This window comes from Xiphophorus couchianus, chromosome 3 (assembly GCF_001444195.1).
Source record: "Xiphophorus couchianus chromosome 3, X_couchianus-1.0, whole genome shotgun sequence".
Lineage (NCBI taxonomy): Eukaryota > Metazoa > Chordata > Actinopteri > Cyprinodontiformes > Poeciliidae > Xiphophorus > Xiphophorus couchianus.
In genome coordinates this window covers 11,159,136-11,185,826 of record NC_040230.1, presented here as the reverse complement: position 1 = coordinate 11,185,826, position 26,691 = coordinate 11,159,136, and the positions used below count along the sequence as shown (strand labels likewise).

General features: G+C 36.4%; 3 protein-coding genes across 6 annotated transcripts; all 3 read right to left on the bottom strand.

Annotated features, from left to right (window-relative positions):
* Positions 1–1,130: 1,130 nt before the first annotated feature.
* Positions 1,131–8,358, bottom strand: LOC114141557 (C-X-C chemokine receptor type 3-like). Of its 2 annotated transcripts, XM_028012138.1 has the most exons (3): positions 6,170–8,358; positions 4,209–4,601; positions 1,131–4,132 (listed from the first exon to the last, which is right to left on the bottom strand). In XM_028012138.1, exons 2-3 carry the CDS (start codon positions 4,590–4,592, stop codon positions 3,479–3,481), a joined length of 1,038 nt encoding a protein of 345 aa, XP_027867939.1. In that variant the 5' UTR covers positions 4,593–4,601; positions 6,170–8,358; the 3' UTR covers positions 1,131–3,478. The 2 variants fall into 2 exon arrangements, with proteins under 2 accessions (XP_027867939.1, XP_027867941.1); XM_028012140.1 differs by lacking the exon at positions 6,170–8,358 and having other exon boundaries at positions 4,209–6,162.
* Positions 8,359–8,417: 59 nt separating this feature from the next.
* LOC114141554 (C-X-C chemokine receptor type 3-like) lies at positions 8,418–23,681 on the bottom strand. 2 transcript variants are annotated; one of them, XM_028012135.1, is made up of 4 exons: positions 23,307–23,681; positions 19,104–19,151; positions 10,824–11,231; positions 8,418–10,749 (listed from the first exon to the last, which is right to left on the bottom strand). In XM_028012135.1, the coding sequence occupies exons 3-4, from the start codon at positions 11,220–11,222 to the stop codon at positions 10,030–10,032; spliced, it is 1,119 nt and encodes a 372-aa protein (XP_027867936.1). In that variant the 5' UTR covers positions 11,223–11,231; positions 19,104–19,151; positions 23,307–23,681; the 3' UTR covers positions 8,418–10,029. The 2 variants fall into 2 exon arrangements, with proteins under 2 accessions (XP_027867936.1, XP_027867937.1); XM_028012136.1 differs by lacking the exons at positions 19,104–19,151; positions 23,307–23,681 and adding an exon at positions 12,284–13,267.
* On the bottom strand, positions 14,033–18,857 carry LOC114141553 (C-X-C chemokine receptor type 3-like). 2 transcript variants are annotated; one of them, XM_028012133.1, is made up of 3 exons: positions 16,458–18,856; positions 15,313–15,711; positions 14,033–15,225 (listed from the first exon to the last, which is right to left on the bottom strand). In XM_028012133.1, the coding sequence occupies exons 2-3, from the start codon at positions 15,703–15,705 to the stop codon at positions 14,494–14,496; spliced, it is 1,125 nt and encodes a 374-aa protein (XP_027867934.1). In that variant the 5' UTR covers positions 15,706–15,711; positions 16,458–18,856; the 3' UTR covers positions 14,033–14,493. The 2 variants fall into 2 exon arrangements, with proteins under 2 accessions (XP_027867934.1, XP_027867935.1); XM_028012134.1 differs by having other exon boundaries at positions 15,313–18,857.
* Positions 23,682–26,691: the final 3,010 nt, after the last annotated feature.

Sequence of the window (26,691 nt, the reverse complement as noted above, 5' to 3'; positions counted from 1 at the left end):
GTTTATATTGAAGCAACAAAGAGTGAGTGAGAAAACCATACTGTTCAAGTTGAGGCAAGTACATTTTAACAGATCAAGCCTGTGGTTTCTATTCTTTACACAGCTCAGCTAGCAAGTTACCAAAACATTTCTTGTCAAAGCCCATCGTTTCACTTGACAGATCTGAAAAGCAACTTTTAAATGAGACTAAAATCTCGGTTAAAAGTAAGGAGAGCAACAAATATTTTTAAATCACAGAAACTGAATATTGTAAAACTACACCCAAAAGACAACAAAACAGAAGACTTGCAACTTGTCTTTAGAAATATATTGTTTAGGGTAAATGTAATTTCTACATATAGTAATGTTATCCTTATATAAACTGTACTTGGAGGAAGTTTGGAAAAATCACATACAGTAAATTATTCCTATTTGAACTTGTCTGACGAAAGTTGATTTTGTTACTGAAATGTTAAGCCCCTGGAGTAAAGTTGGTGACAGTAATACTCCAAAGATACAGAAAGCTTTGAGAGTTTCTCATTATTTGGACAATTTATCCAAGGAAAGTGGGACTGAAAAGGATACAGAAAGATTCTTGGCAAAGTTCTGCACTGGGTCACAATAAATTAGCGAGGCCTCAAATCATGGGCAAATTATTGAACAAATAGGCATTCGATCTCTCTGTATGTGATTTATTTTTGGAATTATAATAAAGACACTTGCGCATGTCAAATAATGTCAGAAGTGGCTCAGACTACGATTTGTAAGCACAATATTCTGTTTCAAGCCAAAGTGCTTATGATACAGTATGTGTTGCATCACATGTGGTCTTTGTAGTGGAAAAATTACAGTTAGGTTATACCTGCTAGTTGTATTGCTATATGTTTATTCTAAGTTCTGTATATTCCCACCAAGTTGCTGTTTGGGTTACATGCACAAGGTTGGTCGTTGTTTTTCCCCAGCTGCATGGGAACCAGTCTGATTCCCATGCTTTGGATCCCTTATCCCTTTGTACAAAACTCATGTGTTGGCTCTGCTTTCCGTTTCAGACTTGCTTCATTATTGACTGTCCTGTGAGCTCTCTGAGTTGTGCACAATTCATGAATAAACCTGATTGAGCGATTTTACCTGAACAGTGTTTGGAAATAGTACATGACAGTCTTCAAAATATATGAGAGTACATTATGGGAGTTTTGTACATGAAATGGCAGTTGATAAACATGCAAAGTGATGGTTTAACAAGATTACCTGTTCAGACAGTTCCTGGTGTTTTCTGCAGTAGCAGTGCTACAGAAGTGTGTTCTGTCTTAATAACTTTTCACACGTGAAAACCCTGCAAAATACTCCTAACTTAACATCACAGCTGAATGTCGTATGTATGTTGAATGAAGCAGGCCCGTATAACTTCAAAATAATATTTTTACAGAGAAACATACCGTTGTAAAAATCTAATCTACTGGGGAAAAGCATTCCCAGTTTTTCTGTGTCCAGTTTTGATGAAACTCTGACAGGGACAGACACTGCTTCAAGATTCATACTCTGTCAGACTACAAGCAACCCCAAAGTCATCTGCCAGGTCTGCCCACCATGACCTTCATCTGATGAATTAATAGAAACTTCCATAATTCACATTTATGAGAAAGTATTTTCCTGGTTTATGAGAACTCAGTGCTGCCCCTTTTATTGCTGTGATCAATTCGGCCCCAAAATTTATTTGCTCGTTCAGGTTTCAGTCATAGACGAAGCAACTTTCACCTGCAGAATAAAACAAAACAAGAACTGTCAGTTTGCTAGCTGCCACATGGTGGTGCTATGTATTCTTTAATGTCCTGTTCTGCTTGCTTACACTTTCACTGATCCCTGTGTTTCTGGGGTGTTTGATTTGTTTGTCCATTTCCTGTTAGTTTCCCCTAGTTTCCCTCCTGTAGGCCTTTCAGAATCAAGTAAGGATCCTTCACAGTTTATGTTTTCACTGCTGGTTTCTTACATTGTCCCTGGTTGAAGCTGTCTCTTGTCAAAGTTTTAATGCTGGTTACTTGTTTTTTTTGTTTTTTTCCTCTATGGACCATTTCCTGTCGCTCTAGTCTGTAAAGGTTTGGTGCATATTGTTGCCTGGGTGAAGGTTGGGGACAGACGGGGAAGTAAAAGAATGAACTGTATATAGATTCATAAACTTTTTATTTACAAATTAAAGTTAAGTGACATTTACAGCAGATTGTGAAGGATGCATGTTTTTTTACTACATGTTTTTACTGAAACACAACATAATGTCACACCACTAAACTACACGGCACAGGATTTTATTATACTATATATGTGTGTGTATTTTATTATAGACTTCTTGCAATAAACTTAAAATAATAGCAAATTATTTTGTAAAACAAACCAATCTAAAATTAGGAGCAGGGGAGGAAAGACAGTGGGGACATCTGTTCATCTTAAGACCAAACAACTCCCACACACTAAGTATGTTCTTAATTAACACACTTAAAAAAATCATTGTGAGTTTTGGGAATAAGCTGGAGAAAACCCCCTGAGGCACCATGGGAACAAGCAAACTGCAACACAGGAAACTCATAGAAACTTTAAACTTTTGTAGTACTTTATTTCCTTTTTTCTTCTTACTATAACTGGTAGGTGTCATTTTTTAACATTTATTTTTACATGTAAGAATGTGTCTGTTAAAATACTTTTTATTGATCATTTCATTTATTTAAGTAGACATGTTGTCAATGCAGTTTTCATTTATTGTGTTTAATTCTGAGTATAGAAATGAAGGGTAGGAACTATTTCTTTTACTCTCAAACAAAATCTGGCTAATCATCACCTTTAGACATTGTAATTTAAATATGGAGCCAAAACCACAATTTATTTTGTCATTAACATTTTCAGAAAACACAGAATTACTTCATTTATAAACTCTGGCTAGCTCTGATTAAAATAATAATAAAAAAAAAATGTAAAATTGGCTTGCAGTATTGATAATGGGATACAAATCAGTATTTTGTGACTTTCCTCTTTTTCTTAGAGTTATGTGGGCTGGAGGCTGTTCACCATAATTGCTTGAATTGGCTTGGAATGGTTAATTGGGAATTTGAACATTCCCGGTTGGGTTGGGCAGATTTATAGGCCATAATGTTAAATAAACTCAGTGACTGGTTCAAATCAGAAAGGGCCTCACTGACACAAACAATGTTCACCTTTAACAAAACTCACTATTTAAACTGTTTGATTCTTTTTCATTTATCTAGTTACGCTAATGTTTTTGAAACATTTGTTATATAATTGTGGTGCTGAAACAAAGTACAAGAACATTTTTAAAAAAGAAAAAAAATCACACAAGATATTAGATATTTCTTTAGTTCTTCATATTACAGTTTCACTTGGCAGCCAGAAAAATTTAAATATGAAGTTATGAGAGACAGACAAAGGAAAAATGTTACTGGGGCTATAATGTATTCTCATTTAAGTGATGTGCACTGGTAATCTATTAGAGTCTTTAAAAAACTGAGCTGTCAGATGTCTTGGTCCACATGCTCATCAGCTGTTGCCGATACTTAACATCTAGAAAAAAGTACAAAACGGGATTTAGGCAACAGTGGATGAGAGCCAAAACAGAAGTTGCAATTAGAGCTCTGTCCAGAGATGTTTGCGTTCCACATTGTGTTGCACTGCTGTTGCTTATTTCAACTGTGTCCATCAAAAGGGTAATATTGAACGGTGTCCAGCAGAGAAAGAAAACTGCCATAATAGCTATTATGACTTTGAAAGTTCTTTGTTTTTGGAAGCCTCTGGTGCCACACCGCAGCTGCCACAGGATGCACAAGTAGCAGAGGACCAGGACAACTGAAGGAAACAAAAAACTCAATATGTGGTACAGCCATCGCGCAACTATCTTATAGGATGTGCCATCCAAGTCACGTTTTGCATAATTACGAACACACACGGTGGTATTTCCTCTTGAATCTGTCACACTTTCTAAAAAGTTCCAGTCAGGGACGGAGAGGAGAATGGAGAGGATCCACACCACCACACAGCAGGCTTGAACCACCCAGGGCTTTTTCTTCATGAACTCTTTGGTAGAAGGAAGGATTGAGAGGAGGTAGCTCACACTGATGCAAACCAGGAGAAAAATCCCACAATAGAAATTCATCTGAAAATAAAGAGACATCAGTCACAGAAAGTGTTTTTCATGTTTAAGATCGTGTTTCTTGCTGCACAGCTCTTACTGTGAAAACACTTCCAGCGACTTTGCAGAAGAACGTCCCAAACACCCATCCGGCATCACTGGCAGACGCTACAGCCCAGAAGGGCAGCGTCACCAGCAGCAGGATGTCTGCCACAGCTCGGTGAAGGATCAAAATGTCTGTTGTGCTCCAGACCTTTCTGCTCTTCATCAGTACACCCAGCAGCAATCCATTTCCCAGGATTCCCACAACAAACGCCACTGAGTACACAACTGGGATCAACACATTTGCAAAGTTTAGATACTCTGTCATGTCACATATATCATCTTCATAGTCTTGATCATAAGAATAGTTGAAATTATTCAAGACATCCATATAGTCATGCCACCATGGCTCTTCATCTGATGACATCACAGGAGCTTCCATAATGCACACCTGTAAGGGAGAGGGAAAATGTTCGCCTTGTTTAATGAGTTCCTAAGTCAGAGTCCAACATGTTGTCAGAGAATTTAAGTGATTTTTCTTTAAGTAAACTGGAAGCCATGCTGAGTAGCAGCAGTCAAAATAGTGAAGTATGTGGTGTTGTGCACAGTTGCAAAAGTGCTTTAGTGAAAACCTTCTTTTTTCCTGGACAGCATGGCATTTTTGAAGAAAGACACCTTTTTCTTTTGACATCCATGCGTAAAGTCAGTTACTCCAGTGAAGCAACCGCAACCATAAAACTGTACCTTGAATGTAATCCAATCTGTATCGATCTAATCCTGTCCCAGTTTATACAGTGCACTGTTGACTTTGCATATCACTCTGTACACAGTTGAGAGACTAAAGATGGTTTAACAGTTCTAAAACTATAGGCTGTTAGCTATTAAAAGTGAGGTATCAGAGTTCACTTCACACAGTCGTATGAAAGCCTTGTCTGGGAAAAATGAAAGATTTAAACTGCTCAGTCTGTGTAGGTAAGAAAATAGTACATTTTATAAAATATATTCAGCAGTTTACTCCTCTCATTAAACTATAATTTATCCGCTCTTGGTGACGTTGGTCTTTTAGAGTCAAGAATATGGAGCAAAATGATTCATTTTCATGTGCGTCAAGTAGCAAACAGTCTTTGATTTGAAAGTGAAAACTTTTTGAAAGTGAGGACATTTAATCTGGATTTTAGTCATTTGGCATTTAAATTAGGTTTCAGTTCTCCTTTGTTCAGCCTTTTATAGCTTTTTACTTTGGGGGATTTTATTGTTTCATTTACAGATTTATAATAACAAACCTGTTGACACTACACATTTTCAGAGGCCGTGTTCAAGTTTTTTTCTTTCACTCTTTTGTAACAGTTTGAGATTACAGGCATGGAAGTATCATATGCTGCCAGCCTAAACACAAAAATCACAAAAAAATGCCTTTTCAAAACAAAATTTTGCCCCCTCGACCACAAATTTTAATTGAATACGACATTATCTAACCACAAATGCCAATTTAGATTTTGTTATTGTGCTTTAATATGACCTACTAAAGCCTATTAAAGGCTAAAGGTGTCTTTTAGTAGGTATCTAGATCCTTTATCTATAAAGATCCTAAGATCTAGAAAGAAAATAGTTTAGAAAAGTGTCTGAATTCAACTTCAGTGCCTGTTAAATAACAGATGTAACAAAGCCGGGAATGGCTACCAGTGACCAGTGGAAACTATCCATCATCTATCATAAGACAAAAAACAATCACACAAAATATAATAAATTTAAAAATATTAATTCATTTATCAAAAAGGATTTAAACTGTGGGAAGAAATGGGGATACGTAGAAAAATAATACAGTTCTGTGATGTTTGCTTGAGAAGTTAGAAATAGAAGGTTTTTCACTGGTAAGGTGAGGCTGAAAGAAAACATCAATATTAAATTTATTCAGTTTTTATCAATATGTTAATACTGATTATTTATAACAAATAGAATTATAGTTATTGAAAGTTCACATGTGAGTTTAGTGAAAGCTTTTTCTGGAAATTCACTTACCAAACTGTGATCTTTAGATGTTGTTGGTCTCAGAACAAGGCAACAGAGACGACATCCTGTTTGCTTTATAAGGCATTTAGTGATTCCACAAGGGAACTGAAAATGAGTCAGGTTCACACAGGGAATCACCAAACAAGACTTTTTTCTGTTTTACTTTTCTTTTTCTATGCATGCTGGAAAATACATTTTAAGATTTTATTGACATTAACAAGACAAAATCACATAAATGGAAAATACTTAAACTTGAACAAAACCGTCTAAAAAGTCAGGACGTCTGCCATCTTCAGTCATCAACATGACTCTAAATAACCTGATCTTCCTGTTGTTTTCCATGTACAATTATCTTATAACTGCTTCCTCCTCTACACTACCCCTCTTGATTGTGGTGTTTTTCCCTTCATAAAAATCCCCTTATAAGTTGAACAACAATCATTTATTATTAGTGGCACTAAGCATCATGTAATAATGTTATCCTTCCATTAGCTCAAACTGATCTGCAGAATGAGACAGAAAATCAACGGATTAAATAATTTTTGAAGCAGAATATTTCTTTACATGTTGTTAACAGTATACTGGGACCTATGCATAATTCAACTAAGATTATTTTTATGTATATATTGTTCTCAAACCATTGACATTGTCCACGGAAAGAAGTTATACAGATGTTTTGGAGGTGTTTATAAATGTCTTAGACTGCTGCGAGTAAAGGTTAAAAAGTAGATTATTTCTCAAATTTGCTCTTACAGTCTGACAGACATGTTAGGTACTCAGTCTTCCCATACAATTTTTAATTGACTTGTTTAAGTCAATATAGCAGTAAATCCAGCTCATGAGATTATTTTAGAATTAGTTTTAGAGGAACCTAAGATTCTGTAAAACTTTACAGATCATAAAGTGTGTTTTAAACACTTTATGATTAAAAAGTGTGTTTGGATTCAGTGTACATTCTTAAATTATGCATTTTCCAGGCACACAGTAAATTTTATGGCACAAATAAGTAACTATGTTACCTTCAGTTGTTATAAAAATTATGAATAGCTCAATATCGAACATAACTTAAAAGTCAAATTTCACAATTTGATGCTGTGAAATTAGCCTCTGTTTCTTTCCTGCTTCTGACTCTGCGTTCACCACGTCATCACAACAATGTTTCTCCATTATGCTGTTTACAACTGTTCTTGGGAGCTTTGAACTTAGAAATAGTTCATATGATGAGTTCAGAAGACACACGGTTTCATCAGGTGTTTGCTAATTGCTGCTGCCACTAGTCTGGAGGAACTGAGTGTGGGAGAGGACGTACACCACTAGGAAGCTGTAAGTCAAGTTGTGGATCTATCGCTGCTTCTCATGGTGTTTGCAAATCTATACAGTCGTGTCTGTCAATCTGTCAAAAACCTTTTCTACCTGGTACCAAAAATGTTGCCTCAGAATCCCTTTGAAGATGATTGAATCTTCTCTAATATTTATTTAACCATTAATTGTTGGACCGCCAGACAAGAAGGTTTTAAAAGTCAACACAGCTCTTTTATTTGAAGCCAACTTTGTTTCATACTTCAAAATTAATGTTTCAAATATGGGTAAAGACACTAATCACTCTTAAATCATAACTGAAGACAGTGTGCGGGTGTGTGCGTGGCAGGGGGATTTTACATTTTTTATAAGACATAAAAATGTTGGACAGAAAGATTTGTGTATTTCAGGAATTAAGTTCTTAAACTTGGAATAATAGTTGCTAGGATTGTTAATTGTAATTACCCCCCAATCAGTTGTAAAAGGAGGTTTCATTTCCATGTAAATGGATTATATAATAACAGGAGAGACTGACAGTGGGCGTGTTTACAAGATTCATACTCAGAGAAACTCTTCTTCACCTTTCTTAACATTTTAACGGAAACTTGAGGTAGAGGATGCGCTTTGGTTTTTTTCCACTTTGTTTCAGTTTCCTGCAAAAAAGTTTTAATGATTTCTTCAGAAACTGCAGCATGCTGGGCTTCATTTTTATCTGTTTATGCTTTGATTTTTCTTCCAACTGCAGATCTCTTAGAAATCTGTAAAAACCCTTTCAAACATGTAGATATTCATATGTTCAGGGTCTCCGATATTAAAATCCAATAAAACTAAGCAACTTTTGAAATTAAAAATTTCTAACATTTCAATTACAGTACTTAAAAAGAACTGATTTATGCAATTTTGAGCAAAAATAGGAAAACATTTTTTTCCAAATGACAAATTCTAGGTAACAAAAATGTCCAGAGTAAATCTTTTTTATTAAAAAAAGAGATTAAAAAAGCAGAGTAATTCTTCCATATCTCTGACATCAAATTGTTAACCATCTTCACTTTCAATGAACACAAAAACCACAATATCAAGGGTTATATGAAACATGAATGATATTTTAAATGAATATATTATTTTAATACTTTTCTATTCTATCAACTTTTTCAAGACCCAATACATACTTGAAGTGTCAAATTTATATAAATGTTCTCACTCATACTTTGATTACTAAATACCTCTAAAATAAACAGTTAGATAAAATGTTTGTGGATGATTCTAAATGCATATGTAGACATACATAATAAAACAGATTCAAATGATATTTTTCTTAAGAACCAATGCTGGCTGTGCTCTCTCTCTTGCAGTCTGGCTGCTGGTGAACTTGAACTCCAGATATAAAATGTGGAATGAATTAAGAATGATCCAAACAGCTGCACATGTCTGAAACTGATTTTAAAAAAAAACATTCCATCATCTTCACCCTGCAACTGAGCCAAAGTTTCTCTCCTTGAAAACATTCATAGTTCAGAGAAACAGGTTAGCCTATATCCATATTTCACAATTTATTTACTTTAGACTGTACAAAATTAAACATAATAAAAGTTACACTGCATATTGTAAGCCGTAAATGATTCACAAGAGCAGTTTGTTTAAAAATAAAAATCATTTTGTCTTTGAAGGACTACAGCTATCAAACAAAACTGTATAATAAATGTTTTTTTATTATTATTTTATATGCTTACAAAATATAACAGAAGCAATTTATTCACCACAAACAAACTGTGAGAAAAAGTATCTGGTTCAGTGTGATTTGATTTCTGCTTGAGACAATTTGTCAATAGCTTTCTGTCTGTCTTGCATCATATGAGAGAGAAATCTGCATACCTCTTAAATCTCAAAGTGAAATTCCTTGTTTTAATTTGTGCAGCCTGCACCAGTAGAGAGAGATTCAGTTTCCTTTGTGAAACCATTTGTGGAGCAGATGTGTCTTGTTTGTAAAATTTTAGAAATAGAAAATTAGAATCAGAATCAGCTCTATTCACCAAGATTGTATTAAACAAGAATGTTGACTTTGGTTTTCAAGCCTTTGCAACATAAAGACAAAGTATAAATATGTAAGCTGTAAAAGAAATCATTGGAGTAAATAAAAAATATGTACATGTGTTTGCAACCAGTTAATTTTTCTACATAATGAAAGGAAAACAGGAGGCTTGATATGACTGAGGAAAAATGCAAAAAATGCTCTTTTAGTTTCACAGCATAGTTCTTGACTAGAAGCTGTAAGGCGGTGGTGCTCAAGTCGAGTCCTCAAGACTCAAGACTGCAACTTTTAGATGCATCCTTACTCCAACAGACCAGGATCATACATTATATATATATATATATATATATATACGTACATACGTGTATGCGCCCCTAGCAATATTTAGATGAACATTAAGAGAAATTACATTATTTATCTCTCCACAACCTTTTGCAATATTTATGTCTGGATATTTGGCTATTCAAATATAGACAAAAATGGTAAAACTTATTATATTCATGCCTCTGATGAATACATTGAAGCTCCTCAATGTAGTCTTTCAAATTTCAATGGCGTTGGAGGCGTCAGCTGACTCAGACCAAAAGGAAGATTCAGATTTTAAACTTGTCTTCAGTGTGCAGCCCATAGACCTCAGGATATTCAGCAGCTGATGTTGAAACTTCAGACCTACGAAGGCATACAGGATAGGATTGAGGCTGCAGTGAAGGTATCCCAAACTCTCAGTCACCAGCCGAGCTATCTGCAGAGATGTTCTTGTTCCACATGCTGTTCCGTTATCGTCGTTTTGGTAAATTGTGTCCACAATGAGTGTGATATTAAGTGGAGTCCAGCAGAGAAAGAAAACAGCCACCACAGCTATTATGACTTTGAAAGCTTTCTGCTTTCGGAGGCCTTTGGTGCCACACCCCAGCTGCAACAGAATGCAGGAGTAGCAAAAGATCAAAACAAATGAAGGAAGTAGGAAGCCCATAGTGTGGTACAGCCACCGGGCTGCCATTCTCACGATATAGAAATATTCTGGACTAATCTTAAGGTAGTTATGAACACACTCTGTTCTGCTTCGTCTGACATCTTCCACGGCTTCTAAAAAGTACCAGTCAGGGATGGAGAGGATAAGGGAGACTAACCACACCACCAAGCAGCTGGCTTGTACCACCCAGGGCTTCCTGCGAGTGTACATATTGGTAGAATGGACGATGAAAAGGTAGCGGTCCACGCTGATGCAGGCAAGGAGGAAAATCCCACAATACAAGCTGACCTGAAAGTAAAAAGAAAGAAAACACTGAGACAAACTTGCTTTTTGAACTAATATTCCCTATTTTACATTCTTACTGTAAAAACAGCTCCAGTGATCTTGCAGAGCGGGGTCCCAAAGGGCCATCCAGCCAGGCTTGCAGACTGTACAGCCCAGAGCGGCAGCAGCAGCAGCAGCAGGACATCCGCCAAAGCCAGGTGAAGGATGAAGGTGTCTGTCACTCTCCAGGTCTTCCTGTTCTTCATTAGCACGGCTATCAACAACCCATTTCCCAGGATTCCAACAACAAACACCACTGAGTACAGAACTGGGATGAACACCGCTTCAAAATTAATACTCTTGGTCAGGTCACAAACATCACCATCCTCGTAACTGTTGTCTTCATAAAACGAATCGTTGCCATAGTAATCAGGTAGATAATCTACTAGATCACTCCACCATGGATGTTCATCTGATGATGTCACAGCAGCTTCCATAATTCACATCTGTAAGAGAGGAAGATCGTTTTACTTAGTTTTGGTTTGTTCATCAAGTTCTCAAGTAAGAAACCAACCATAAAATGTATGAAAAACCTATGTGGTCGTCCTACCATATAGATTTAAATCAGCAAAATTCAGATCTGAATCCATAAAAAGTTTCAGTTTAATTTGCCTCCTGACAAATTACACTGGCAAATATACATTTGCCTGAGGGTTGGGCCAGAGAGCACCAAAATGGCTAGAGCTTTCTTCCCACCAATTATGATTTACCAAGATACCAATACTGGGAATCCTGTCTGGTTTACAATTAAATGAAGAGTTCAGTGCACTAAAGAAGGAAAAACTGAGAAGAAATTGAGAAGTGAAAATGGTCTACACATCAAAAAGGAAAGAAAATATGGGTGGGCACTATTAGCAAAGAAATGCAGATCTTACAATAAATAAATGTAAGTAACATTTATATGACAATAAGAAAGGTCTAACAAATGTTTATTCCTTGAAATGACCCCATTGGTTTATTGCGGCAACTTTTTTATCAGTGGTGTTGTGGTACCATAGAATCAAAGGTCTGCATTAAAATTTACAGCAAACTAGTGTCTTAAAAATCTCCCTCACAATAAAAGGTAATATTGTACCTATTATTTTGAGTTCAGAGTTAAAGATTGAAAAAGTCTTTCCCAGGTGATACTAGTGACATGAAGACAGTGGTCTCTTCATACAGTCAAACACAGAAGCCTGCTGTCAGTACAGAACTACTAGTTCACTTAATGTGCATGTTTTGAATCACAGGAAGAATCCAGTGAAACCACAGAACAACTGTAAAGCAAAATTCACACGGAAAGAGCGGAAACCTTTTTCCAACTACAACACCGCAGCAATACTACTTGTAAAATTCTGTCAATTTTTCATTATTGTTATTATATCTAGTTTTAAATACCTAAACTGAAAGAAAAAAAGCAAACACTTTTTTTAATCAATGACAGAATTTTATAAATGGATTTAAGTACTAAAAGAATCATGTGAGCATTAAAATATAAACACAGTGTAAATTATCTTACCAAGCCGTATGTTGTTGGATGTTGTAAGTCACACAAGCAGAAATGGCTGTGAAAGGATTCTGTATGGCTTACAATGGAACTGAAGGAGGAACTACCCATTCAAAGAAGGAATCCCCTCTTGACCTCCACCACAAACAGGGAACTTTTGTGTGTATTTCTAAGCCTTTTTATTTCCCGTCTTCTATAGTTGAAGACTGTATATAAATTAAGGTTTATGTTTTCCTGTTCACATTGGATTGTTTACTTGAGATCCAGGAACGAGTGCAATATGTCATCTTGAGTTTTATTCCAAACTCAAGTAATCACAAAGAAACAAGAATTTAAATGTTATCATCGATTGATTTTTACTGGAAGAAGAGCTGTGAGAATTCCTGAAAATTGTGTGGTACAAAACATAAAAGAGAAAGTAATTCCTCAGTTACCACAAAAATCACAGAGACATTGTTCTGCTTTAGCTAAATATGAGAAGAAAAATGTAGTCACCTAAGAACAAAATCTGAACTGCAGTCACATGGCAACTCATGAGAGAGAATACTGCAAACTGTCTTCCATGTTCTATCTCTTAGCAGGTATAAATGTTTTAGTTTATAAAATGGTTCCTGTCACTTTATAATTTCTCAGAACAGTTGTGGAACCTCAATTCCATGCAAAACATGTTTGTTATTGTATCCAGTCTCTTATTAGCTTTGGCTATGACTGTGTGTTTTCAAGCCAGTAGGGATATTATAGATGTGGGGGAACAGTGGCTCCACTCTGATCTCTCCATGCACAATGATTCTCATCTTATCTTCAAGGCTGAATCTGACAACTGTATGGAAGAAGCTCATTTAGTTGTATATCTGGGCTCTAATTGTTTTTTCTTGATTTATATGTCATGGCTAAAGTTAAGGGTCAAATCATTGGGTGTGAGCTAAAAGCTTTGCTTTATTGGTTTACTCTATCATGACAAAGACAGACTAGAGTAGCACACACATTACAGAAGACAAGGTGCTAACCTGCCTATCAGTCTCCTGCTCTATCTTACCATCACTTGCAACCCAGACATCAAGATAGTTAAACTCTAGTGCTTTTCAGGATCTGGGGTTGTTTGAGTTTTGTTTTGGGTTTTGTCATTTTTTGTGTTCCTTAGTTTTTTCTATTAGTTCTGCCTTGTTTCCATTTCCACTTTAGTTCTCCCTTAAAGAGTTTGGTTTATTTCTTGTTTGAGTCATTCTTTGTCTCTCTGGTTTATTTATGTTTCTTTAGTTTAGTTTAGAAATGTTAGTCATTTTCCAGACTCTTGTAAATTCTCCCTCATCCCTTTTCTCTTGCCACTCTGCCTCCTGCTCTCTTCTCTCACACAATCTGTTAGCCACGAGCCCAGTTCCTTTCTTCCAGCATTCAAGCTCCCAGTATTTAAGCACTTCATTTTCAGTAAATACTCCCTGGTTTGTCTCATCTATCTCCATCACTTCTTGTTCTACTCAGTTTTTTTAGTGTCTCCCTTTGGGTTTCTTTTACATGGATTTTGATGTATATTTTCCTGCCCTGCCTACCTGTGATATTTGTAAGTTTAGTTTTTTCAGATTTTTTTAAAATTAAACCTTCAAATTCATTTGCTGCCTCTGTATCTCTGCGTTTGGGTCCCATTTCAACCTACTACACATCATGACAGCCCTGAATGAAAGAACGTGGGTGAGGGATGGGAGGTGTATAAATTGTGTAATTACAATAGAGTTAAGAGAAAAAATTATAAACAGACTGCAGAAAAACTTTTATTTTATATTTTTATTAATACTTAATGAAGTTGTTTTCATTGTAAGTTGTATGTCAAAAATAACACATATTAAAGATTTTAAAAAAATCTGTTATAACGTAAAAACAATAATGCATATTAAATGTAGCAAAATAAGAAATTATATACAACTATACTTTACATGAAATGTGTTTTACATAAAAGTTTTACTTTTGCTCACAAAATGTAACCCCAAGTTATTGTATCTTACATAGCTGCCTCGTTATTGGAAAATATAAAAACACTGCTATCTGTTTGTTGCTGCTATGTAGCAGCAAATTGAATGTAATAGATTTCTACTAAATGTCACTCTCCTTTTCAGCTAATTACATGCTATTAACCTTTAGTAACTTGACAGTAAAACGGTAAATTACACGTCTCCACATCAGTTTTAACACACTTTAAATATTGTTCTCTACATACACGTCAATGTCCTTCAGATTGCAATGGAGTTGGAGGTTTCTCTAGAATCTGACCAAATAGAGCTTCTCCTGGTGAGAGACTCTAATTTTATATTTGTCTTCAGTTTGCAGCCCATCGACTTTAGGATGTTCAGTAGCTGACGGCGAAACTTCACACCCACAAAGGCGTAGAGGATGGGATTGAGGCTGCAGTGAAGGTATCCCAAAGACGAAGTCACAGTCAGAGCTTTGTCCAGAGATGTTTGCATTCCACATTCTATACTACTGTTGTTCAGTTCAACTGTATCTACCAAAAGGGTGATGTTATATGGTGTCCAGCAGATAAAGAAAACTGCCACAACGGCTATTATGACTTTGAAAGCTCGCTGTTTTTGGAGGCCTTTGGTGCCACATCGCAGCTGCCACAAGATGCAGGAGTAGCAGAAGATCAGGACAACTGAAGGAAGAAAAAACCCCAAAGTGTGGTAGAGCCCTCTTCCTATGATCTTTTGATGTTTGACATCTAAGCCAAATTTGTGATAATTACGAACACACTCTGCTTTATTTCCTCGTCGGTCATCTTTCGCAGGTTCTAAATACATCCAGTCAGGGATGGAGAGGAACACAGAAAACGACCACACCAAAGCGCAGCTCACATGAACAACCCAGGACTTCTTTCTGGTGTACATCTGGGTAGCATGGACAATGGATAGATAACGATCAACACTGATACAGGCTAGGAGAAAAATCCCACAGTAGAAGTTGATCTGAAATCAAAACAAACAAAAACAAATGAAATACAGGGAACATTTAGCATTTTAAGAAAGGTTTACCCGTCATTGAAAAATTCTTACCGTAAAAACAGTTCCAGTAATCTTACAAAGGGCAGAACCAAACTCCCATCCGGCTTCACTTGCAAACTGTACAGCCCAGAGCGGCAGGGTCAACAACAGCAGGACATCTGATACAGCCAGATGAAGGATGAAAGTGTCTGTCACACTCCAACGCTTCCTGCTTTGAAAGAGGACTCCCAGCAGAAGTCCATTCCCCAAGACACCAACAACAAACGTCATCGAGTAGAGAGTTGGTATAAACAAGGATTCAAAAACTGTGCCATTGTTCAGGTCGCAAACTTCACCTCCCTCTAAGTCACCGTCATAAGAGTAATTGCTATAGTTTGCAAAGAATTCCTCAAGGTCGTCCCTCCATTGGTTGTTTTCTGATAGATTCTCAGTGTCTACCATCATTCACATCTGTAAGAAAGAAGAAAAATTTCTACTTAAGTTATTTATTTTATTTTACTTTCTTCGTGGATTCAGCCACATGGCGGTGCTGTTTGTCTGTAATACACAAACTCAGCAACTTTCACATAGATTTAGATTGAAGAATGATAATGTTCTCGTCTGGGAGAAGGAGCAACTTTTTACTTTGCGACATTAGAAAAAACAACACAAACGACTCTTTATTTGTAAAGATTCATGAAAATACACTCTAAATGTTTAAAATATAAAGTAAGCCGTTGCTCATATGCATATTTTTTGGCTTCTAAATAAAACTCTGCTGCAATTGTTGGCATTCAGATTTGTGTATTTGCAGAGAAGTCAGTAGCTTATCTGAAACACTTTTAGAATATGCTTTTAATTATTTGTTTTTCTGAATTTTAGTATTTTTTATTCTTTAAATCAACACATATCCATTTTGCCGTCATTTGCCCTATACTACTGCCTCCTATCAGTTACTGTCAAAATTATTACCAGCCAAATTTTCACGCTTTAAATTAAACATCACAACTGTTTAAGGAAACATAACTGCACACAAGTCAACTTTTAGAGATTTATTGGCAATACATGCATAAGATTTATTGGGCTGTAACTAAAGAAAATCATAAAATTAATCAAATTTGAAAGTTAATCTTAACTTAAAAGTTGTATATGCTCATCAATGGCTTACTGTGTACTGAAAGTAGGAAAATTCTGAAAAAAGGAAGCAAATAACTTACCAATTTGTATCAGTCAGATATTGTAGGTCTTGCAGCTGCTGAGCAGAAATGTGCTTAATACAATCCAGCGACACTATTAACACCATGCAGGGGAGCCACAGAGAGAGTGAGGAGAGATAGAAGGAAGAAAAAACACCACAGCAAGAACCACAGCGTCAAACGTAACACCTTTCAAGTGATTGGGGAGTAGCTTTGGCAGGGATTTAACTTTTTTTTCTTAGTGAATATTAAACTTTGTGTATTTAGAAAATATAATTAAAGAAGTCTTACTGATTAAGATTTATTTAAAGCAACAACAAAAACACTGACAAAGACTTTACCTTAGGTCTGTACTGCATATTTGTTAACTGGATTCAAAAACGTTTGAGCAACTACTAAAGAAATGTGCAGAACCTAGTTTTGCAGATCACCAGAACTTAGTTTTTGTGACGGCAAAGTGTCATGAACCAAAAAGGTACCACAAAAACCATTCCTGAACTGGGTTTGCATAAGCTGCACAAACTATTCCACAACTTTGCTTCTGTTTGTTCTTGTTTTTGGCAGATTGACTAGACCACTTTCCACTGCTTACAGCAGGTCACACACAGCAGATCTGTGGATGAGGAAAGATTTTGAGAGCGTATGTTGTATGGTATACAGATCACAGTTTTACTTAAGAAGTGAGAAGTTTAAGTCTTCTCAGCTTCTTAAATTGTGACTCTTGAAATTATGTTGAATGGGAAATATTATCAGGTAAAGTCATAGCCTTACCTTGACAAAATGAGATGGAACCACCGTAGAGATGCAAATATGTGAAGATTTGATGTTATGACATTTCCAGAATTTCATTACACTCAACCTGAGATTGACTCATCAGTTTCATTTACTTACAAACCGTATTTCAGACTCTGAACCAATTTAAAAGAAATGCCTTGAAGAGAAATGCCTGATCCTGAGTGCTGACTTTGCTTATCAGTCATCACATTTTATTCTAGATTGTGTCTTTGGGTGTTCCCTTAGGTTATTTAAATCGATTGTACAATTTCGTTTTTGTTCAAATAAATAAACTTCTGTCATATTTCAAATCATAGAAATACTGATTTGAAAACAGTGCATCAGATTTTTTTGCAATAGTTCCTGGAAGTGCAGGATGTTACAAATTCTTGACATGTTCACAAAATGTTCTTGAACATTTTGATTGACATTTGGAATGGCTTTTCTCACAAGAATTGAAATGATTTTGTAATTTAGGTCATGTGAGATTCTCCTGGCCAGTCACATGCAGTACACACCAAATCAGGAGAGTCACATTTCATATTTATCTAATTTCGTAGTATTTTTTGTTCCTTTTCAGAAGAGGAAGTTCCACCTCTTCTTTGATTTGGCCAACATTCAGCATTTGTTTGGAGATAACTACATTGAGATCAAATTATAGAAGAAAAATCAGGTGATTATTCTCTTAAACAACATGACAAAATGTGTATTTCAGTCCATCACAAAATAACTTGAGAGTAAAAAAAGCAATAGTACAATCTCCAGCTCCAGTTTCAAATCATTAAGTGAGGATTCATTTGGACGTTCATACAGTGATGAGCAAGTAATGAGAAATGAGGCCTGAGGTCAGTCGTTTGAGACGTGAAAACCCCTATCAGTCAGTTTGTGACTCACCAGAGCAATTATTTACCAATTTTTGACAAAAATTGCCATTTAAAATGCTACAGTTCTTAAAGCTTTCAAGTAGACACTTTTAACTAGTTTTCTTGCTCTTTTTCATATACTTTATTCCTTCAGTCACTGTCCCAAACACTGCATCACCAAGACAGAATCCTATGCAGTGGTTTTTTTAATACAAACAGTTTGTGTTTTACTTTTTATGGTAATACGGCACTACAGTATCTTTACTCTGCCGCCATGTCAAGCCACTGAAACCCTGTTGGTCTGTTAGCATTTCTTCTCACATGTAGTTTGATGGTAAATGTTAAATCAATCTTGTACTAAATGTTCAAGGGATGAAAGAAATGTTAAAATACTAATGAATATGAATGAATGTACATACTTTATTAGTCCCAGAGCAAAATTCACATGTTTCAGTACAACCCGCCCAAGTAAACAAATCTGTCTTAATGTCTGATATGACATTTAGACAGGTGTCTGAGGTTGGAGGGGGGAGGCGCTACCCTTTAGAGCAGTCTTTCTCAAACTGTGGTCCCTGGACCACTGGTGGTCCATGGCCGCCCTTTGTCGTCTGCAGGGTACTGCATGTAAACAACTGTTGATTTGCCGTGACCTGAGCTCAAAGTGTGACGCATACAATTAGCTTACTAAAAGATTATGTTTAAAAATGACGGACGTGCCGTGGTGGCGTAGGGGTTAGCGCGACCCACATTTGGAGGCCTCAAGTCCTCAACGCGGCTGTCGTGGGTTCGACTCCCGGACCAGGCGACATTTACCGTATGTCTTCCCTCCTCTCCTTCCCCCTTTCCTGTCAGCCTACTTTGTAAAAAGGGACTCTAGAGCCCACAAAAAGACCCCCTGGAGGGGTAAAAAAAAAAAAAAAAAAAAAAGTGGAGACGTGGCTTAAAATTGGGTCAAAGAGAAACTGAAAATACTGGTGCAAAGAAAACAACATCAGGACTACTTAGATGATCGGAGGAAGCCAAGTCATACCTGTTGAGAGTGTTGATCCCAAGTGAATCGATTCTTTTGGTCCTCAGCCTGAAAAGGTTTTAGAAGCACTGCTTTAGAATTATGCAAGAAGAATACAGCTGCTGTCAAATACTTATGTTACTTTGGTTCAGACATAGAGAAAAACAACATATACCTGAAGCAGATGACAGAGAGAAAGCTTTCAACGGTAAAATTTGAGTAGAACTGATACTGATTCAGGACTGCTATCATCAGCAGTCCTTTTGTACTGAAAAAAGAAACAAAGAGTAAAAACTGCTTTGAAAGACAGAATGGATTTACCTGACATATCATAAACTCACAAAACCACCAACCACCATGTTGGTCTGACTGTTGACACATTGTACCAAGCCATTTTATCCTGGCCCTGGCATAAACTCAACCCGTTCTCTGAAGAAGGTCCTTTTTATAAGGAAGATAATCTGTTGCATCAATACTGGCTTGAAGGCAATTGATCAACAGCTCTTAAGTCATCGTCAATTTACATAACTATTTATTTACTTTCAGGACGTGAATAAATATGATGTTATGGCGTCAGTTGTTTTTTTATATATATATAATTTTTGCCACTAGTGGTCTTCAGGCAACAGTAATCTGACAGGAAGAGGGAAAGACATACGGCAAAGGAATCGAGGATGGGAACTCAGGATAGCCGTGTCAAGGTTTGTAGCCTCTGTGAACAGGGTCAGAAATGCTTGGCCGATTTTGATGTATTTATACTTCATACTTTCAACAATTCGAGCTACTCTGACACTGGCCCTCTACTGATTTTGAGCACCACTGCATTAGACACTACCAACAGATACCAGACTTTGAAAGACAAGCTGCTCTTTTGGCTCAGGTCGAACATTAAAAGAAAAAGTGCTGGTTTTGCTGCCCTATACACAAACCTCAGAGGAGGAAGAACCAGTTTCTCTACCTATGTACTGCTAACCAATGTGATAGTCAATGATTGTCAGCAAAAGTATTCAGAGAACATAAGAATTGGGGATTTTTCAGGGTTGTTATTGCTAATAAAATTTCTTCAGTCAAAAGAGTGAAACATTAGTGAAGAAAATAGACACAAAAGATGAAAAGAGACAGAGAAAATATAGAGATTTGCATGCTAACAGAGGATCAGTTTAATAAATGTAGGGACATTTCAAATATTTTGAAAATTAGTGCATGTCCAAAAACTGATTCTAAGTCTTTTCCCACCAAGAAAAACAAAATGTCCTTGTGACCCATGTCGTTCCAAACCTTTGCAAGTAACGAAATACAATTCAGAATTTTATTTACAGGTTTGACTTTTATAGCTTTATTATAAGATGAGGATCTTATTGTTTTCTCATCTTCAACAATTTATGATCTATTAACCAAAATAAAGTAACCAAATATATTGAGTTGCACATAAATAAGAGGGCAAACTGCAAGAGAAGGGGAAACGAGACCAATGCAAAGCACAGGAAACATGAAACTAGAACTTGACATTAGTCATAATGAGACCTATTTCTCTGTAAATGAAACCTGAATTGCTCACATACGTTCATAAAAAAGTAAAATCATTGTAGGTAAGAAGGACAGGTTGAAATATGTGGTCATGGTTATGTTGCCTGTCCCTTTATTTTTATGACATATTAAGACAATAAAAGGCTATTCAATGTAGTAGGGGGAAATATAGGAAATTGATTCATAGCAGCATATAAACACTTTGTAATCAATCACCTGACAACACACTCAAATCCAAAGGAGTGAAACGTGAATGAATGAAGTTATCTCTAGCTGATCATACTGAAAGTGCTTTAAAAATACTTTTAATCTATTTTTATGCCTCTTATCTGTGTTAAATCTCTCATAAAATGATTTCATCATATACCCTTTCAGAGAGGTTGTCACTCACTTCAGAACTTCAAATATATTATCACACCTTTTTTTTCATGGTGTTGCTTTTCCCGTCTGCACAGACACAGATGCATGCAACATGACACCTGTCAGAGCATTGCATTTAAATCTCTATTTCCCCTTCGCTCAACTTATGTGCAAAGGGTTCCTGTTTATTCACACCTTTTCTCTCCTTGTCTGCTCTGCACTAATTTCTTCAGTTTGTGGTCAGAGAGGCAGGTGGAAGCGCTAGTATCGCGTAAGAAACACGAAGCAGTGTCTGTTTTTTTCCACACTGCAACGAGACTGTTTAAGAGAGTTTGTTTGAGCAAAGTTGTTTGTATCTTTGGTGCCATCACAGTTTTCACATGTTAGAGGAAGGCTGGTATCCTCTGTGGTTTAAAATGCACTGGTTTATCTAAATATCCACAAAGGTGCTTTTGGCACTCTTTGAACTTGTCACACATGATTAGCTCTCAAGGTTCGGAAGTTACTGGATTGATATTTTCCATGTGACCAATAGCAGCATACTACATTTAAATAGAACATGATACATTTCAAATATGCACTTCTTAATAGGAATTAAATGTGTAAACGACAAGTGTGCTCTTAAATTGATGTTTTGTTTAAATAGGAAGCTATGAAACCATGAAAATTTAGGAAGTGAAAGAAACAAAACACATGCTAGTTTTGTTTCCTAAAATTTTGTTTTGTTTTTAGTCATGTTACCAAGGTTGAAAAAATTATAAAAATAAATGCATTTGGTCGCATTTATATATCCAATTGCAGAGGTTGAAATCAGTGTTGCTCATTCAACTTCCTGTTATGATGTAATTATGGAGTCACACTATCTTAATCTGAATATTTGTTGGAGAATTCAGCTAATGCTTGGGATGACAGAGAAGTTTTAGATGGCGAGGCTAATTTTGCTGATATAGTTATTAATCAACATGTTGGTTTCAGTCAGACAACAGATTGTTATTTCTTAGATTCTGCTTATTTATTCCAAGAAAGTAGATAATACTGCTACATTTTTGGTTAACCAATCTATCAACATTCAAAGGAGCCGGTTCTCATGAGTAAAGTATTGTGATTGCAATGAAGCGCATTGCAGCCACACAGAAGTTGGGCTTACAGCTATTTCTTTACTTCTGTAAACAGATTGTTTCCTTTTTTGGAGTTATTTAGTGAAAACTCAAGTGGGAAGTTTTAGTTTTCTGAATCACTTCAGTCTTTTAGGTTTTACTCTGTTTTAATTAAACTACACTTAATATTTGGACTATCCTAATAAGGACTGGACCACAACAATTGAGTTTATTTGTTCATTTGAAGCTAAGCATTGGTAGGTTGAAGGATGAAGCAAGGGAAGTAGTCTGCTGTTCTTTGCAACACCTTAAACACACACTGACATGCACACTCATAGAGCTGCAATGTTACTATGGCAATCACCAACAATGTTCATAACAAGCATATGGACAACGTGACCATTTAAAAACTTACCATTTTTTTCTTGGTAAGAGAGGATTAAAAAAAGTCTAACTTACCAATTAACTTTCATAACAGGTCAATGCACCTGTTGTTGTTGTAGTGGAGTACAAAGGTGTCAATAGTTCTGGCGCTATGCAGGGTTGATAGCAAGCAAAGCCAGCTTACTGATACTATTGCTGCTGTTCCTTAATTTTTCAAAAGACACAATAAGAGAAAGTGAGCTTATATCCCAGTGATGCTTCAGGAAAGGTAAAAATATGGTTTTCTAGAACTGCAAGAATATTTTGGCAACCTCAGTTTACAAAAATGTGGCATATTTTGACTCTACCAGAAGAAATTTGGTCAATAACACCTAAATGGGTCTTCCGTTCACTTGTTTACAGAATATGAAATGAGGTCAATGGCAGGTTTTACTTCAGAACACTACTCATTTTCTTTTTCCTTGGGGTGTTACAAGCTACATTTCTCTGTTGGTCACTACAAACACAAACAATCTGAGCTTAGATATGTTACTTAGACATAAAGACCAGATTATGTAATGTGTACATGTTGCAGATTTCTGCCCAGGTCCCTCTTGAAAATGAAATCTAGATCTCAATGGGGTTTTACCTGGTTAAATAAAGAAAATTAAAAAAATCTTTATATGTAACCTCTTTTCAGACAGCACACTAACTCAGAGGAACCTCCATTACCGTCCTGTTGGTGCCAGGGGAGTTAAGGAAGAGAGAACTGAGGGTACAGATTGATCCGTCGGAGGAATCTGGGAAGTCTAATGGTTAGGGAAGGTGAGGCTAACTTGGAAATTAATCTTTGTAAAGCAGTTAAGCAATAACTTACTGTTCTGGAAAGGAGAGCAGATGTTGAAGAGAGGGAGTGATCCTGGTTGTGGTTGGTACTGATTAAGTTCCTGGGTAATTTCCACTAAGAGCAGAGTAGCTGGTTTGTAAGATCCAGATGGTTCCCGAACAGAGTACATCAGAGAGCAGGCAGGCAGAGAATGATAGCTGATGTCGATGATCATGGAGGGAATGGATATCCTTACGGGATCAGAACAAGGAAGTGGTTTGGTGTTGGGATATAGTGAAGGAGGGGTGGAAGCCAATAGACTGAGCTCCACCTCAGAGGCAAAAAGAGCACCAAGAGTAAACATGGAGCAAAGTAAGCACAAATAACAAAATTCATAACTGTGAAGAAGTAAATAGTCACTAGATATAGCTGACTTGACTCTACGAGGAAAGACTGAATTCTATGTATCGGCTGGTCACAAACAGCTTCTTAAATTCTTAAAGCATATTATGTAATTACAAACAGATGTGGAGTCTGTAGCTGGTCGGTCTTGCTCTCCAGCAGAAATTCTCTGTTTAGGGAACGATCTCACACATGCACAAAAAACACAGACACTCTCTAGGATATACTGTAGTAGCTCATGTAAAACTTAAAGGATAGAAACAAAAAGAGCAGAATTTTTTATGTTTTTTGTCAAATTATATTGAGAAAAATGTTACTGAATAGGACAACGTGTAGATAGATTCAGTTTATCCTTGTAAGTCTGATTACCGGCTTACAAGGATAAACTTTAATTGTGACGTTAATTGTGAGTTGGAATTATTTAGACTGAATTTAACTCAGTGGAGAAACTGCTGTTTTAAAAGTACTGGTAGGATGTTGAATGAGAAATATGAGTGGAGTAAGGAACAGGTCAAATGAGGAATGAGAAGGATTTTTATGTCTCCAGAGAATGCCCAAAGAACCTTTAGATGTATCAGTGGTCCAACATGTCTGAATAATATGGCTGGATTTCCTCCTCAGTATGCAGTCAAGTTCTCCAGAATCCTGCTAATGGCCTCATTATTTGTCTCAGGTGTGTTGATGCTCAGGTACATCTACTCACACTTGACACATTTGGAGAATTCCCCCTTTGGTCTGGACTTTTTGTGCAGGTGTGAATATAATACAAACAAATCCTGGTGCAGACCAAACAACCAGACTGAGACCCACTTTTTGAGGTGATGTTGGCCCACTTCTAAATTAAGTCTAATATGGTTTGGTTCAATGTGAATACAGACCGGCCTCTATCTGAACCAAATACAGGAAATGTACATCTGTTTGGACATCATGAGCCACCATAGCTGGGCATTATGGTAAAAATTAGCTCTTCAGTGTTGCTAACTTTGGTACTGTATCCTCTGAACCATACCTGATCCATAGTTTTTTGCTTAGCGATGCTGCAGCATCTCGTCTCATTGAGCTTGCAGCCGAATTTGCCAATACTGTTCCAAAATTGATATCATATACAAAACCTGCTTCTTATGAGATCCTTTTGAGTTATTGTGGTTTTAATAACAGCACATAGGCACACAACAAAAAAGCAACAAGCAGAACTTCCAACGTTTGTTTTTTCCAGGTCTGTGATTATCTGTCCCGCCCCCCTTATTTCTTTCGAATGGCAGCAATGGTCATAACTAGCATGGCTTTGTGTATAAAGTATGGTCCACTTGCTAAAAAGCACAATTTGAATGCAAACCGCACCAAATGAAAAAAATAAAGTTTTGGTTTGGACTAAAGGACTTTCCAGGTGTGAATAGACCCTAAACATTACTGGAAACCAACCATTGAGGTCTTAATTTGAAGAACCTTAGTGTATGTGAATATATGTGTGTACATGGATGTATAAATATGCTGTGTTGTGGCTCTTGAAGAGCGACAGGTTTTTTTGTGATGTAACTAAAAGAAGACCACATTGACTCATTTCAAAACTTTCTTTACAGATGAGGTGGCTTGCAGTTTCAAGAAAAAACTGCCAGGTATCTGACTGTTTCATTGTCATGAAGTTTCCTGACCCACATGCAGAATCACATACAGGACTCAGAATGAATAATAAAGTTTTTACTTACAAAGAAAGTGAAAATAAAAAAAAAAACTGGTTTATATTTCAGCAATGTCTGGTGAAGATAGGAGAAGTTAGAACAGTGATAAGGTTTAAGAAGATGAGTCATATTTTTAGAGGAAGAATGAAGTAGACTTCCAGTTCCAGGTCGGAAGAGGGATAGTTGGTGTGTAGCAAAGTTTTGTGTGCCATAAAGGTTCCGAGTAGTGGTGGAAAACTAAGCATAAGGTCCAGATGACTGTTCAGAACATTTTAGAATCAACAGGCAGGGCAAAGTTGAAAATGACGACTCAGTAGAGAACGACGGTAGGTGGAATGTTATTCAGGGGACATCTGTCTCTGAGGTTCCTGGTGAATGGATCCATAGATAGGTGAAGAAACCAGAACTTGGGAGGTGCTTGTCCAACTGCTCTTTATATCCTATCTAACTATGTTGTAATTTTCAACTCTATTTTTGGCTTTTAGGGATATAACCCACTATGTCCAAAATAGACCTGCAATCTACATCATAAAGACATAGGAACACACCAGAAAAGTCAGGAATAAAGTTGGGGAGAAGTTGAAAGCAGAATTGGGTAATAAAACATTATATCATGTTTCAGACATATCATGAATGCCTGTTAACATGATCATCCTAAAATTGGACTCAGGAGAGGTTGAATAGAAATGAACACCACACTCCTCAGATTTTAATTAGCAAAAAAAAAAAAAAGTGAAAACAGTAAATCCATTTTCTATTTTCTTCAGAATAATTAACTAGTTTTTACTGATTTATCACATAAAATCCCAAATAAAATATGCTGTAATTTGTTGATGTAACATGAAAAAAAATGGAGTCTAATGTGTATTAAAAATTTGCCTTCATCCTTTGAAATTCTCCTGTTTTCTCTGATTGGTTAGTGCTGCTGGGCCACAAGTACGGCTTCTTATTTAATGTAAAACAAAAAGTTTTACATTTCCACTTTATGTTTTTCCTTAAAGTAGCTCATTAAATTCTGATGTATTTTCCACATTTTATGTCTCTGCAGTTGACAAGTTGTGGTGTGGTATGTATTTTAGAAGCATAATTAACTGACTCCATGACTAAAAATGAAACCAGTCTATAGATTATGATGTGGGCATTAAAACCACTAATTTAAAAAACAGAACAGGAAGCTACAAAACTGGCCCTCTGGATTAATGTGTTGTTGTGCTTTTGAACATTTGCTTAAAATTCATGGCACATATTTGGCCATAGAATGGAAAATAAGGGGGTGTAAGAGAAATTCTGCAGTATTTGGTTTGGTAGCATCTTCCTGTTTCCCGTGGCTTTCCGGTATTTCATGACCTGAGTTT

Bases quoted from the DNA above. Each gene is read 5' to 3' on its own strand.
- LOC114141557 (XM_028012138.1), bottom strand. From the start codon at position 4,592: ATGGAAGCTCCTGTGATGTCATCAGATGAAGAGCCATGGTGGCATGAC. The intron at 4,133-4,208 runs GTAAGAGCTGTG...CTTTATTTTCAG, and splicing joins TCGCTGGAAGTGTTTTCACA to ATGAATTTCTATTGTGGGAT.
- LOC114141554 (XM_028012135.1), bottom strand. From the start codon at position 11,222: ATGGAAGCTGCTGTGACATCATCAGATGAACATCCATGGTGGAGTGAT. The intron at 10,750-10,823 runs GTAAGAATGTAA...TTTTACTTTCAG, and splicing joins TCACTGGAGCTGTTTTTACA to GTCAGCTTGTATTGTGGGAT.
- LOC114141553 (XM_028012134.1), bottom strand. From the start codon at position 15,705: ATGATGGTAGACACTGAGAATCTATCAGAAAACAACCAATGGAGGGAC. The intron at 15,226-15,312 runs GTAAGAATTTTT...TTTTGATTTCAG, and splicing joins TTACTGGAACTGTTTTTACG to ATCAACTTCTACTGTGGGAT.